Source organism: Acipenser ruthenus, chromosome 28, assembly GCF_902713425.1.
Source record: "Acipenser ruthenus chromosome 28, fAciRut3.2 maternal haplotype, whole genome shotgun sequence".
NCBI classification, from domain to species: domain Eukaryota; kingdom Metazoa; phylum Chordata; class Actinopteri; order Acipenseriformes; family Acipenseridae; genus Acipenser; species Acipenser ruthenus.
In genome coordinates this window covers 3,377,365-3,393,041 of record NC_081216.1, presented here as the reverse complement: position 1 = coordinate 3,393,041, position 15,677 = coordinate 3,377,365, and the positions used below count along the sequence as shown (strand labels likewise).

General features: G+C 50.8%; 1 protein-coding gene across 3 annotated transcripts; it reads left to right on the top strand.

The window, feature by feature from the left end:
- The first annotated feature begins 1,008 nt into the window (after nucleotides 1-1,008).
- grb7 (growth factor receptor bound protein 7) lies at nucleotides 1,009-13,586 on the top strand. Of its 3 annotated transcripts, none has more exons than XM_059003259.1 (16): nucleotides 1,022-1,136; nucleotides 1,868-1,991; nucleotides 2,738-2,858; nucleotides 2,973-3,090; nucleotides 5,639-5,795; nucleotides 6,060-6,181; nucleotides 6,387-6,461; nucleotides 6,712-6,849; nucleotides 8,280-8,390; nucleotides 9,163-9,261; nucleotides 9,663-9,743; nucleotides 10,794-10,910; nucleotides 11,069-11,126; nucleotides 11,689-11,776; nucleotides 11,957-12,050; nucleotides 12,648-13,586. In XM_059003259.1, the coding sequence occupies exons 3-16, from the start codon at nucleotides 2,746-2,748 to the stop codon at nucleotides 12,792-12,794; spliced, it is 1,518 nt and encodes a 505-aa protein (XP_058859242.1). In that variant the 5' UTR covers nucleotides 1,022-1,136; nucleotides 1,868-1,991; nucleotides 2,738-2,745; the 3' UTR covers nucleotides 12,795-13,586. The 3 variants fall into 3 exon arrangements, with proteins under 3 accessions (XP_058859241.1, XP_058859242.1, XP_058859240.1); XM_059003257.1 differs by having other exon boundaries at nucleotides 1,865-1,991; XM_059003258.1 differs by lacking the exon at nucleotides 1,868-1,991 and having other exon boundaries at nucleotides 1,009-1,136.
- Nucleotides 13,587-15,677: the final 2,091 nt, after the last annotated feature.

Below are 15,677 nucleotides of genomic sequence, written 5' to 3'. Positions count from 1 at the left end.
ACCCCTCCCCACCCCTAGACAACCAGTCAGTCAACAACACCCCCCTGCTCCTTATCGGGCAATGGCAGCCCTCGATCCCGCAGCCAGTGCTGCTGTGATTGGCTGAAGGGCCTAACCCAGGCACCTTTGTCCATTGGTTTTGTCTTATCAGTAACAAGACAACGTCAGCTCCAGTATCATTCTTATCTGGTTTACTGTCAGTGCACCCTGGACCTACTGTGGCTGCTTGCCATCTCCTTCTTGGAAGCAATGTCTATCTTTCCCAATATGCACTACAGGCTTTACAGTGCTTGCCTATGCTGTACCATGCTTTCACTATGCTGTAATACACTGTGCTATGCTTTTACTGTGGGAAACTTTTATAAGAGTTAGTTTACCTTGGTTTTTTTTTTTTTTTTTTTTTTTTTGCTTTACCATAACTTTACCATACAATGCTTGCCTATGCTTTACCGTATCTCTCTCTCTGTCTCCCTGTGTCCCTGTCTTCCTATCTCCCTGTCTCTCAGCCAGCTGGCTGACACTCCTCTATAATTAAGAGGAGTGAATTATTTGCAAGAGTCAGGACAGGAGAGCAGCCAAGCATGCTCTAATACCAGCCTGGAAAAACAGGTAGAGCAGGAGAGAGAGAGAGAGGAAGGGAGGGAGGGAGAGAGGGAGGGATATGAATGATACCTGATACAGAATTTGACTGACACTTGATACCAAATGAAATATACTGAATACAAAACAGCAGTGATGCTTGGCAAAAGTCGGAGGAGGTAGTGGGGAACTAAGAACAGGGCTCCATGGCAGCAGACTTGAGTTTTGATGTCTGAAGATGTCCTAATAGGAACTGCCCATTGAAAGGCCTCTTCTTCTCACTTCCAATGGGGTATTACACTGTGCACACATTGCTGATACTATCTCTCTATCCCTCTGTAAAGATTAACAGCGTGGGGAGAGGGGATGATGTCAGTGGGGCGGGGCCATGCAAATCAGAAGACCGGCAGGTAGACAGGTAGGCAGGAAGGCAGAGAGGGAGGGAAGGAAGGAGAGAGAGAGAGAGAGAAGGAGGAGGGCAGGGTAGAGAACAAGGAAACAGGAAATCCTCGTTCAGGATCCTCATAAGGAAGCAGTCTCCATCGCAGCTCGCACAGGTAGGTCTCTGATTAGACGAAATGAAATTCAGTGCAGGGTTGCTTATCCGTCGAGGGGAGGGGGAGGGGGAGGGGGAGGGGGAGGGGGAGTGAGGGGTGTGGGAGAGGGTCTGCTTGTTTTCTGTTTGTGAACCCTGGTTGGTGTTTATAGATGGCTGATTTGCTTTGTCCTTTTTTTTTTGAGAAACGCACTCTGGGTAGCTTTGTCAGAAAACCTGAGAGTGTCTTTGTCTAAAGTTGTCAATCCTCTGAGCTGCAGTACAGTACAGCACGGAGTTCTCTATACTAGACTGTATTGAATTAGCTGGCTCTCAGATCCCCAGTACAGCACTGAGTTCTCTATACTAGACTGTATTGAATTAGCTGGCTCTCAGATCCCCAGTACAGCACTGAGTTCTCTATACTAGACTGTATTGAATTAGCTGGCTCTCAGATCCCCAGTACAGCACTGAGTTCTCTATACTAGACTGTATTGAATTAGCTGGCTCTCAGATCCCCAGTACAGTACTGAGTTCTCTACACTAGACTGTATTGAATTAGCTGGCTCTCAGATCCCCAGTACAGCACTGAGTTCTCTATACTAGACCTTGTTGAATTAGCTGGCTCTCAGAACCCCAGTACAGTACTGAGTTCTCTATACTAGACTGGCTGGCCTGGTTCAGTCTGTGTGTTGTTGAGTGGTATCTTGGCAGAGTATTTTGGGTGATGTCACCGTTTATCTTTCACAGAAGACAGAGGGAGGTTTGGCAGCTAATCCAGCCAGGCTTATCCACAGGGGAGTCAAAACAACAATCACATCACAACCCCCTCAGGGCCCTGGGTCCACAGGGGGGATATATATCAAACGACTCTCAGGTAGACTGTTGGAGAGTAGTTCAATATCATTACATTGTATTTAGCGTTGTATTGTATATATATATATGTTGGTGCTGTAAGGTTTTTAGTAATAATAATAATAATCTCACACACTGGTACACATATGCACACATACATACACACAGACACAAACACACACAGCAAGATGCACACACAAAGACACAGACACACACTGAGACAAACACAAGCACATACAAACACAGACATACATTCTCACACACACACACACACACACACACACACACACACACACACACACACACACATACACACAGACACACACACACACAGACACACACAGAGACACACACACACACACAGGAGACACATGCAGGCAAACTGGTTTTCATTGTGTTCTGTTCCTTTGTGCTTTAAATAGCTGAGACACTCAATTGTGCTTTAAATAACTGACACAGGCTGACAGGAATGTGTGTGTCTGAGTGTGCATGTGAAACTTTCAGAAGCTCTGCAGACACTACAAACGTTTCTAGAAGTCTCTCTCAATGTCTTTGGTGGTGCTTTGGCAGGGATGGAAATAAAACTCCCACTGCATCCCAGTTTCACCCATTCCAGGTTTTACAATGAGCTTGTTTAGCCACAGTGTGCATAGGTAACAAGCTCAGGTATGTGTCTTACTAAACTCTTAGTAAAACCTGGAATGGATCAAACCGCTATGCAATTGGAGAGACTTATTTCCAGTCTGATTAACCCCTTCCTCCCCTCAGAGAACTCGATGGATGCGATGGGGCCGCAGCGAGAGCCCAGACAGGCGGACGGACAGGCGCCCCTGCCCACAGCCCCCCCCTCAGTGAAGAGATCTCAGCCCCTGAGCATCCAGAACTCCAGGTACCGAGCGCTCAGAACTCAGAGGAACCAGGAGAGATCCGCAACAAAAATAGAACAAAACACTCGGCTTGATCCACGTCTGAACGTGAACATTTTCTATTTCTCTCCAATCAGGCTGAAGGAACAAGACTCGATACCCAATCCCTTCCCTGAGCTCTGCAGCCCTGCTCACTCTCCCATCCTGATTGGCTCCCCGCTGGGCACAGGCACACCCCCTGCACCCGGCACACACGTGAGTCAACAGGAACAGGACTGAAACACTGCTCACCTCCCTCCCCGCTTCACTCCCTCCCTCTGGGGGAGTTGAGGAGGGTGGGGGAGTGGGTATGGGGGAGGAGCTCAGGGAGGTGGGAGTGGACTTGGGGAAGGCGGTGGGGTGGGTTTGGGGAAGGAGTTGAGGGGGTTGGGTTTGGGGAAGTGGGGACCTGCATTCCTGGGCCCAACCAATGCAGAGTCAGCAGAGAGATTCATTTTAATTTATTATTATTTGTTTATTTAGCAGACGCCTTTATCCAAGGCGATTTACAGAGACTAGGGTGTGTGAACTATGCATCAGCTGCAGAGTCACTTACAACTACATCTCACCCGAAAGACGGAGCACAAGGAGGTTAAGTGACTTGCTCAGGGTCACACACAGTGAGTCAGTGGCTGAGGTGGGATTTGAACCGGGGACCTCCTGGTTACAAGTCCTTTTCTTTAACCACTGGACCACACAGCCTCTTGGGATCTTTGTTTAGAGTCAAGTGCTTCACAGGTGTGGCTATATACACACACTTACAGACTCTTACACAGTCACACTCATAATACACACATACACACGCACACTCGCTCACTCACACTGACACACACTCATTCACTCCTGCACACACTCACTTATACACACTCACACTGACACACACACTCATACTGAGACACACACTCACACAGAGGCGCTGACACACACTGACACACTGAAACACACGTACATACACACACAGAGAGGAAGAAGTTTGGCTCTAAAAGACAGGAGTTCTGCTTCACCGCAGGCAGTCAGATTGCGTTACATAAGAAAGTCTGGGTGTTAGAGCAATCAGATACGTTTTTTATTTTGGTAAAGCTAGCGGTAAACAGTGCTGGTAATCTTTTCCAGTACTCTGCCTAGTCCTGCTTGGCTCTGTGTGCCCAGTGTGGCCCTATGTGGCCCTGTCTGGCCCTGCTCTGGCCCTGGGTTCAAGGCTGGGTTGCAGTGGGTGTGTGGATGGTGGATATAAGCCCCAGAGCAGTTAGCAGTCAAAGACAAGGAAGCTTCAAAGAGTTTGAGGCTGATGAAGGCACTACAGCCCAAACGTTTGTCTGCTTGACTCAGTTAGTTTTGTTTTGACGTCTTTCTTTCTGTCTCTCATGTGACACACCTGTCTGCCAGGTATCTGTGATTCAGCAGGCTGTGAGGTCATACCTGTGTACCTGCCTCAGGTGCGTGGGGGTGTGTGAGTCATGCCTCGCTGTAGCCACGGCAACAGTGATACTGTGCAGTTAAAAAAAACAACAAGGGTGCCAGAGAGGGAGGGAGAGGAAGAAAGACAGAGAGAGTTGGAAAGGGAGGGGGAGAGAGGGGAGAAAGAGAGAGAGGGAGGGACAAAGGAAGGGGGAGAGGAAGAAAGACAGAGAGAGCGGGAAAGGGAGGGGGAGAGAGAGGGGGGAGAAAGAGAGAGAGAGAGGGAGGGAGGGAGGGAGAGAGAGGGAGGAGCAGACGGAGAGAGACGGAGGGAGGGAGGGAGGAGTTCAATGGACTCTGTTACCAGTGTAACAATGGAGAGATCGAATCAGAGGCACACAAACAGACACATTTTATTCTTCACTGTACAAAATTCACAGCCTTTCAAGTCTGCCTGTGCTGTCCCTCCAGTGAAAGTGTCCACTCTGTCTGTGTGTCTCTGTCTGTGTATCTGTCTCCTGTCTTGTCCCCAACTTGTCCTCTCATTCTATTGAGTTCAGTTCAATCATGTTAAATCCAATGGCCAGAGCTGTTTATATTAATTAAAATACAGATTGATTAATAAGTAATAACTACCCCCCTATCCCTGTCCCTTCTCCCCCATTCCCTTTCCCTCCTCATCCCCTCTCTCTCTCCTCTCTCCATCCTCACCCCCTCTCCCTCCTCTCTCCCTCCTCACCCCCTCTCCCTCTCCCTCCTCATCCCCTCTCTCCCTCCTCTCTCCCTCCTCACCCCTCTCCCTCTCCCTCCTCTCTCCCTCCTCACCCCTCTCCCTCTCCCTCCTCTCTCCCTCCTCACCCCCTCTTCCTCTCCCTCCTCATCCCCTCTCTCTGCCCTCTCCATCCTCACCCCCTCTCCTTCTCCCTCCTCTCTCCCTCCTCACCCCCTCTCCCTCCTCTCTCCCTCCTCACCCCTCTCCCTCTCCCTCCTCTCTCCCTCCTCACCCCTCTCCCTCTCCCTCCTCTCTCCCTCCTCACCCCCTCTTCCTCTCCCTCCTCATCCCCTCTCTCTGCCCTCTCCATCCTCACCCCCTCTCCTTCTCCCTCCTCTCTCCCTCCTCACCCCCTCTCCCTCCTCTCTCCCTCCTCACCCCCTCTCCCTCTCCCTCCTCCCTCCCTCCTCACCCCCTCTCCCTCTCCCTACTCTCTCCATCCTCACCCCCTCTCCATCCTCTCGCCATCCTCACCCCCCCTCTCCTCTCTCAAAGCTTGTTAAGTTTGTAAGAATGTATCTACAGCTAGATCAAACCTTAACGCCTCGTCGACCCTCCCCCCCTCCCCCCCGTTCGCCCCCTCTTCCCCCACAGCTGGTAAAGGTCTGCATTGAGGACGGGCGCTCGCGATCTCTGGGGGTTCCTGAGGGGGCCACAGCGAGGGACGTGTGCAGCCTGCTGGTGCAGCGCACCCAGAGCAGAGACCAGGAGACATGGGCACTGGTGGAGATACACCCCCACCTGGGGCTAGGTACTGGGAAGACTAGGAGAGACTGGGAGGGGAATGGGAGGGATTGGGAGGTACTGGGAGGCAGTGGAGGGAATGGGAAGGGGAGTGGAGGGGGAATTGGGAGGAGACTGGGAGGAGACTGGGAGAGGACTGAACAACATATAAATGTGTTCACAGAGAAAAACTGCAATCTGAGTCTAAAAGATAATATTATTATATTACTGGAGCACAAAGTTATATTGATGTAAGACTGCTGATTTCCGTCTCTCTCCCCCACTCTCTCAGAGCGCTGTCTGGAGGACCACGAGATCGTTCTGGAGATCCAGGCCACCTGGCCACTAGAGGGCGACAGCAGGTTCCTGTTCCGCAAGAACTACGCCAAGTATGAGTTCTTCAAGAAGCCCATGGTACTGCCAGCCTGCCAGCGTCACTGCACAGTCTCTCACACACTGAACACACCGAAAACACACTGAAAACAGCTTCACACACACACACACTCTAGTACACACTCACCTGAACACAGACCTGTACACACCTGTACACACTCACCTGAACACAGACCTGTACACACCTTTACACTATCTCACTCTCTCACTCTCCACTTTTTTCCAGCACTTTTTCCCAGAGCACATGATCTCAGACTGTCTGGACATCAACAAGGGCATGACATCATCAGAACTCATCCAGGTGAGAGGGGGGAGGGGTGTAACATCATCAGAACTCATCCTCAGAACCTGCTGAACTGGATTATACTGGACTGTATGGTGGTTGAGCTGGTTTTGTCCTGTGTTGTGATGGTTGTACTGGGCTGTATGATGGTTGTACTGATGTTAATGGTTTGGCTCAGCTCTCACTCTCTCTGTGTTGTGATGGTTGTACTGGGCTGTATGCTGGTTGTCCTATTGTTAATAGTTTGGCCCCGCTCTCTGTCTCTCAGAACCTGCTGCTGTCGGGCAGCTGCCCGGAGATCCAGGGCTCCCTACAAGTGCGGGAGACGGGCAAGAAGGGCTGGAAGAGAAGCTGCTTCTTCCTCAGGAAGTCGGGGCTCTACCACTCCAACAAGGGCAGCTCCAAGGTCAGCCTCCGCCCCCAGCCACAGCACATTTAACCACCCACAGCACACACCTGAACATCTAACACCCACCTCACACCTGCACACACCTGCACACACCTGCACATCTAACCACCCACAGCACACACCTGAACATCTGACACCCACCTCACACCTGCACACACCTGCACACACCTGCACAAACCTGCACATCTAACCACCCACAGCACACACCTGAACATCTAACACCCACCTCACACCTGCACACACCTGCACATACCTGCACATCTAACCACCCACAGCACACACCTGAACATCTGACACCCACCGCACACCTGCACACACCTGCACACACCTGAACATCTGACACCCACCGCACACCTGAACACACCTGCACACACCTGCACACACCTGAACATCTGACACCCACCGCACACCTGCACACACCTGCACACACCTGCACATCTAACACCCACTGCACACCTGCACACACCTGCACATCTAACACCCACCGCACACCTTCACACACCTGCACACACACCTGTACACACCTGAACATCTAACACCCACCTCACACCTGCACACACCTGCACACACCTGCACATCTAACACCCACCGCACACCTGCACACACCTGCACACACCTGCACATCTAACACCCACTGCACACCTGCACACACCTGCACATCTAACACCCACCGCACACCTGCACACACCTGCACACACCTGCACATCTAACACCCACTGCACACACCTGAACATCTAACACCCACCTCACACCTGCACACACCTGCACACACCTGCACATCTAACACCCACTGCACACCTGCACACACCTGCACACACCTGCACATCTAACACCCACTGCACACACCTGAACATCTAACACCCACTGCACACCTGCACACACCTGCACACACCTGCACATCTAACACCCACTGCACACCTGCACACACCTGCACATCTAACACCCACCGCACACCTTCACACACCTGCACACACACCTGTACACACCTGAACATCTAACACCCACAGCACACCTGAACATCTAACACCCACCGTACACATGCACACACCTGTACACACACCTGCACACACCTGCACATCTAACCACCCACAGCACACACCTGAACATCTGACACCCACCTCACACCTGCACACACCTGTACACATACCTGCATATCTAACACCCACAGCACACCTGCACACACACCTGTACACACACCTGTGCATCTAACACCCACAGAACACCTGAACATCTAACACCTGGACTCGCCTCTATGTTAAAGCACCTACATACACCTGCACATCTAACGCAGACAGCACACCTGAACATCAAACACCTACACAACACCTGCATATTTATACATCTGTGCTCACAGGTGAACACACACACCTATAATCTCACCTGCACACACCTGACAATCCCTCCCTCCCTCTCTGTGTGTCTCCCAGGAGCCCCGGCACCTGCAGTACGTGGCTGACCTGGAGGAGCTAAATATCTACAGTGTGTCTCAGAGCAGGAAGCTATACGGGGCCCCCAGCGACTTCACATTCTGCATCAAGGTACCAGGGTGGGGTGGAGCAGTTGTGTTGACTCTGTGTGTGTTTTTTTGTTGTGTTGTATCATTTTAATGATGTATCAATTGTGCTGTCTTTTGCTGACTGTGTGTGTATTTGTTGACTCTATGCATTGTTGCATCGTTTCAGTTGTGTGCTTGTGTTGTATCGTTTGTGTTGATTCTGTGTGTTTATTTGTATTGTATTGAGAGTTGTGTGTATTTCAGTCGTGTTGTTTCAGTTGTGTGTCTACATTGTGTTTTCTCTGTGTATTTGAGTTGTGTTGTGTTGACTGTGTGTGTATCTGAGTTGTGTCTGCTTGTGTTGACTCTGTGTGTGTGTCTGGTTGTGTTTCTCTGTGTATCTCAGTTGTGTTGACTCTGTGTGTGTCTGGTTGTGTTTCTCTGTGTATCTCAGCTGTGTTGACTCTGTGTGTGTCTGGTTGTGTTTCTCTGTTTATCTCAGTTGTGTTGACTCTGTGTGTGTCTGGTTGTGTTTCTCTGTGTATCTCAGCTGTGTTGACTCTGTGTGTGTCTGGTTGTGTTTCTCTGTTTATCTCAGTTGTGTTGACTCTGTGTGTGTCTGGTTGTGTTTCTCTGTGTATCTCAGTTGTGTTGACTCTGTGTGTGTCTGGTTGTGTTTCTCTGTGTGTGTATCTCAGTTGTGTTGACTCTGTGTGTGTCTGGTTGTGTTTCTCTGTTTATCTCAGTTGTGTTGACTCTGTGTGTGTATCTCAGTTGTGTTGACTCTGTGTGTGTGTCTGGTTGTGTTTTCTCAGCCCTGTCGGAAGCGTTTTTGCGCACGGGACCTGAAGCTGCTGTGTGCCGAGGATGAGAGAACGAGAGCCTGCTGGATCACAGCCTTCCGACTGTTCAAGGTGAGAGCCAGGCGGGGCAGCAGGATGATGTGTTGTGTTGTGCAGTGATATTGTATTGTTGTGTCGTGGTAGCGTCGTAGCCCAGGTAGTACTGGCACGGACAGACTCAGACACAGAAAGCTGCAAGTGAAATGGGCCAATGCGCAGTTTTAATGAACAAAATAAACAAAACTAACACGGTATAAACAAAAGGTTTTACAAAAACTCACGAAATGTAAACAAACACGGAACACGCAACACGGAACATGCAACACAGAACACGCCGCACAGACCTCAACCTCTGTCACCAGCATTAATTCCACTAACTCTCTCTAACACCCGTGAACACCTGTTTTATACACCTGTGGCTATTTCATATTCCTGCGTGTTTTGACAGGGTTGATGTTGTTATTGTGTTGCAGTTTGGGCAGCAGCTGCGGTGTAATTACCAGCTCTCCTTGTCGACGAAGAATCAGGACAGAGGCCGGCTCCCCCCAGGCAAGGTGAGACCCCCAAATCTGCCGAATCCGCCACTGGATTCCACTCCATGACTCTAGATCACTGACAGTGTTTGTGGCCAAGATAGCTGTATACTAACTATCCATTCAATCCTCTCTCCCTCTCCCACCCCTCTCCCACCCCTCTCACTCTCCCTCTCCCACCCCTCTCCCACCCCTCTCGCTCTCCCTCTCCCACCCCCCTCCCACCCCTCTCGCTCTCCCTCTCCCACCCATCTCGCTCTCCCACCCCTCTCCCACTCCTCTCGCTCTCCCTCTACCCCCTCTCCCACCCCTCTCGCTCTCGCTCTCCCACCCCTCTCGCTCTCCCTCTCCCACCCCTCTCCCACCCCTCTCGCTCTCCCTCTCCCACCCCTCTCGCTCTCCCTCTCCCACCCCCTCGCTCTCCCACCCCTCTCCCACCCCTCTCGCTCTCCCACCCCTCTCCCACTCCTCTCGCTCTCCTTCTACCCCCTCTCCCACCCCTCTCCCACCCCTCTCGCTCTCGCTCTCCCACCCCTCTCGCTCTCCCTCTCCCACCCCCCTCCCACCCCTCTCGCTCTCCCTCTCCCACCCATCTCGCTCTCCCACCCCTCTCCCACTCCTCTCGCTCTCCCTCTCCCACCCCTCTCCCACCTCTCTCGCTCTCCCTCTCCCATCCCTCTCGCTCTCCCACCCCTCTCCCACTCCTCTCGCTCTCCTTCTACCCCCTCTCCCACCCCTCTCCCACCCCCCTCGCTCTCGCTCTCCCACCCCTCTCGCTCTCCCTCTCCCACCCCCCTCCCACCCCTCTCGCTCTCCCTCTCCCACCCATCTCGCTCTCCCACCCCTCTCCCACTCCTCTCGCTCTCCCTCTACCCCCTCTCCCACCCCTCTCGCTCTCGCTCTCCCACCCCTCTCGCTCTCCCTCTCCCACCCCTCTCCCACCCCTCTCGCTCTCCCTCTCCCACCCCTCTCCCTCTCCCTCTCCCACCCCTCTCCCACCCCTCTCGCTCTCGCTCTCCCACCCCTCTCCCCACCACTCTCCCCTCCCCCACCCCCCGGTCCCTCTCTCAGAGTGCGTCGGAGGCTGCCCTGGTAGCGATGGATTTCTCTGGGAAGGAGGGGGGACGAGTGATCGAAAACCCCAAAGAAGCACGAACCGTGGAGCAGGAGGAGGGTCAAGCATGGAGGGTAAGAGAGAGGGGGGAGGGAGAGGTGAGGGCTTTCTGTCTCTTTGACTCTGTATGTTTCTCTCTCTCTCTGTCTCGCTCAGTTTCTCTCTCTATGGATCTCTCTGTCTCAGTATCTTTGTGTCTCAATGCCTCTCTCTGTGTTTCTCTGACTTGCAGAAGAAGACTAGTCACCGGTACAGCCTGCCCAGCTCCTACCAATACTCCCTCAGCGCAGGTGAGTCTCACAGGACAGTGTGACAAAGTGACAGTGTGACAGTGTGACAGAGTGACAGAGTGACAGTGTGACAGTATGACAGAGTGACAGTGTGACAGTGTGACAGTGTGACAGAGTGACAGTGTGACCATGTGACAGAGTGACAGAGTGACAGAGTGACAGTGTGACAGTATGACAGAGTGACAGTGTGACAGTGTGACAGAGTGACAGTGTGACAGTGTGACAGTGTGACCATGTGACCGTGTGACAGAGTGACAGAGTGACAGTGTGACAGAGTGACAGTGTGACAGTGAAAGTGTGACAGTGTGACAGAGTGAAAGTGTGACAGTGTGACAGAGTGAAAGTGTGACAGTGTGACAGTGTGATGACAGGAAGGCACTGCGCACAGGCCTGGTTTGTGTAGTGATTCTGTGTTGTGTATTGGTGTTATATTGCATTGTAGTGATTCACTGCACACAGGCCTGGTTTCTGTGTATTTGTGTGTTGTGTTGTGCAGTGATGTTGTGTATGGGATTGTATTGTGTTGTGTTGTGTTGTGCAGTGATGTTGTGTTGTGTTGTAGTGATTCATCGCACGCAGGCCTGGTTTCATGGTGGAGTCTCGCGGAAGGAAGCTCAGCAGCTCATTCAGGAGCAGGGCCAGGTGGACGGGTACGAGGAGCACGTATATCACAACCAGCTCCCCCCCTCCTCTCCCATCTCCCTCTCCCCCTCCTCTCCCCCTCCCCTCTCCCCTCTCCCCCTCCTCTCCCCTCTCCCCTCTCCCCCTCCCCTCTCCCCCTCCTCTCCCCCTCCCCTCTCCGTCTCACCCCTCTCTGTTCCTCTCTGCAGGATGTTCCTGATTCGAGAGAGCCAGCAGCATGCAAACTGCTTCGTCCTGTCGCTGTGCTACCAGCGGAAAACCAAACACTACCTCATCATCCAGGTCTGTCTGCCTGCCTGCCTGTCTGTCTGCCCTCCTGCCTGCCTGTCTGTCTGTCTGTATATGAGTCTGTGCTGTGTGTGTATTAGTCTGTCTGTCTGTCAGTGTGCCTGTATGAGTCCATCTGTGAGTCTGTCTGTGTGTGTTTGAATCTGTCTGTCTGTGCTTGTCTGTTTCTGTCTGTCTCTCTGTCTGTGCTTGTCTGTTTCTGTCTGTCTCTCTGTCTGTGCTTGTCTGTTTCTGTCTGTGCTTGTCTGTTTCTGTGTGTGTAAGTCTGTCTGTCTCTCTGTGGAAAACTGTCTCTGCGTGTCAATGCTTTTAAAGATACCTATCATGATGGTTTTTAAAAAAACACATTAAAATAGACTGTCTTTCCCCTCTCCCCTCTCTCCATCCCTCCCCCTCTCCTCCTCTCCCTCCCCTCTCCATCTCCCTCTCTCCTCCCCTCTCATCCTCTCCCTCCATCCCCTCTCCCCCTCCCCCTCTCTCCTCCCCTCTCGTCCCCTCCCTCTCCCCATCTCCCTCCCCTCTCGTCCTCTCCCTCTCTCCATCCCCTCTCCATCTCCCTCTCCTCTCTCCCCTCTCCCTCCCCCTCTCCAGTGTGAAGAGGAGGGCAGGCTCTACTACACGATGGATGACGGCCTCACTCTCTTCACGGATCTCATTCAGCTCGTGGAATTCCACCAGATCAACTGCGGGATCCTGCCCGTGCGACTCAAACACTACTGCGCCTGCGTGGCGCTGTAACGAGACCTCCACACCACTGGGGGAGCTGTCTGTCTGTCTGTCTGCCTGCCTGTCTGTCTGTCTGCCTGCCTGCCTGTCTGTCTGTATAATCGTGCTGATAGGTGCTTGTATTTATACTTCATGCTAGTCTGTGCTTTCTGTGAAAATCCGTTCACTTCTGTTCTGAAATACTCTGTTTCTCAAACAGCAGCCTGGTGCAGTCCCCGCTTCTCCCCACAAGAGGGCAGATTGGTACTAAACAATAGGCAGATTTCCATGCATTTATAGATTTGCATGAGTATTTACTCATACTGAGTATGCAGGATACTTATCTGGAATATATCCCCTTCAGTCACTGCCTGTATAATTGCACCATGCTAAATTTCCTATCTATGTATCTATTTTATAATGCATAGATGGGTTTTTTTCAAATTTTTGGCCGGGCAACTTCTAAAAACCCACAGAGTTCATACAAACTGTTTTAAACTTTCTAAAACTTAAAACAAAATATCGCGATGAAGGGGATATAATCCATTTTAACTGAACTTTCTAATACGTTTTTTTTTTAAAAATAAGGCCAGTTGTTTTGTTATCAAATCTATTGTATAATATATATATGTTACAAAAAAAAAAAATTCTAAAAACTAAACCAAGTACATAATTTTCCAAGTATCTATTTAATGTTGTTATATTTTGTACAAAACTGGGTTTGTAAATGCAAGATTGACCAAGGAAGAGTTCAACCCTATATGTAATTTATAAACCTGTAAATAAAAAGGCATTTCCTATTAAAATAATGTTTTATTTATATATTTTTTTTAGGGTTAAAATGTATATTTAGTTAACCCTTTCATACATGGTGACTTCATATGGGGGACAGATAAACAAAAAACTCTCTTCTATTCTTTATATAGATATAAATATAGACTAGACAGAAAATACATGAGAGCCTTATGTGAGCTTTATGCCACCCCCCCCCCCAGATAAGCAATGGAAAAAAATAGAGAACATTTCAATAATATATATATATGTATTATGTGTCCAAAACTATTTAAAAATATATGTAATGCGTGAAAGGGTTAATTTCATACTTCTCAATGTATCTTTTTATTTGATTTATGAACTGTGTGATTCACAGCATACAGGCCTGGTTTGTGTGTAGTTGTGTGCTGGTGTGCAGTGAGGTTGTGTGTGGTGTGGTGTGGTGCAGTGATTCTGTGGTGTGGTGTGGTGCAGTGATTCTGTGGTGTGGTGCAGTGATTCTGTGATATGGTGTGGTGATTCTGTGGTGTGGTGCAGTGATTCTGTGGTGTGGTGTGCAGTGATTCTGTGGTGTGGTGTGGTGCAGTGATTCTGTGGTGTGGTGCAGTGACTCTGGTGTGGTGTGCAGTGATTCTGCGGTGTGATGTGCCGTGATTCTGTGGTGGTGTGCAGTGATTCTGTGGTGTGCAGTGATTCTGTGGTGTTGCGCAGTGATTCTGTGGTGTGCAGTGATTCTGTGGTGGTGTGCAGTGATTCTGTGGTGTTGTGCAGTGATTCTGTGGTGTGGTGTGGTGCAGTGGTTCTGTGGTGTGGTGCAGTGACTCTGTGGTGTGGTGTGCAGTGATTCTGTGGTGTGACGCAGTGATTCTGTGGTGTGCAGTGATTCTGTGGTGGTGTGCAGTGATTCTGTGGTGTTGTGCAGTGATTCTGTGGTGTGGTGTGGTGCAGTGGTTCTGTGGTGTGGTGCAGTGACTCTGTGGTGTGGTGTGCAGTGATTCTGTGGTGTGATGTGCCGTGATTCTGTGGTGGTGTGCAGTGATTCTGTGGTGTGCAGTGATTCTGTGGTGGTGTGCAGTGATTCTGTGGTGGTGTGCAGTGATTCTGTGGTGTTGTGCAGTGATTCTGTGGTGTGCAGTGATTCTGTGGTGTTGTGCAGTGATTCTGTGGTGTGCAGTGATTCTGTGGTGGTGTGCAGTGATTCTGTGCAGTGATTCTGTGGTGTTGTGCAGTGATTCTGTGTTGTGCAGTGATTCCGTGGTGTGCAGTGATTCTGTGGTGGTGTGCAGTGATTCTGTGGTGTGCAGTGATTCTGTGGTGTGCAGTGATTCTGTGGTGTTGTGCAGTGATTCCGTGGTGTGCAGTGATTCTGTGTTGTGCAGTGATTCTGTGGTGTGTTGTGCAGTGATTCTGCGGTGTGATGTGCCGTGATTCTGTGGTGGTGTGCAGTGATTCTGTGGTGGTGTGCAGTGATTCTGTGGTGGTGTGCAGTGATTCTGTGGTGTGCAGTGATTCTGTGGTGTTGTGCAGTGATTCTGTGGTGTGCAGTGATTCTGTGGTGTTGTGCAGTGATTCCGTGGTGTGCAGTGATTCTGTGGTGTTGTGCAGTGATTCTGTGGTGTGCAGTGATTCTGTGGTGTTGTGCAGTGATTCCGTGGTGTGCAGTGATTCTGTGGTGTTGTGCAGTGATTCCGTGGTGTGCAGTGATTCTGTGGTGTTGTGCAGTGATTCCGTGGTGTGCAGTGATTCTGTGTTGTGCAGTGATTCTGTGGTGTTGTGCAGTGATTCTGTGTTGTGCAGTGATTCTGTGGTGTTGTGCAGTGATTCTGTGGTGTTGTGCAGTGATTCCGTGGTGTGCAGTGATTCTGTGTATTGTGCAGATCGCAATCCAAGACGAAGGAGTCCTGCCCCAGCTTGGCTCTGTGCTCAGATCTCAGGCAGGCAGGTAACGAGGTCAGGCCTGGCCTGTGTAGTAAAATCGCTTGCCTCGCCGCCCCCATCGTCTCTCAGAATCCGCAGCAGAACAGACTTCAGGTTGTCAATTCTCTGTGGAGCCGTTACCTAGGAAACCAACACTTAATTATTTATACAGCATGCTGGCCAGGTATGGGAGAGAGGGAAGGAGAGAGGAGAGAGAAAAAGATA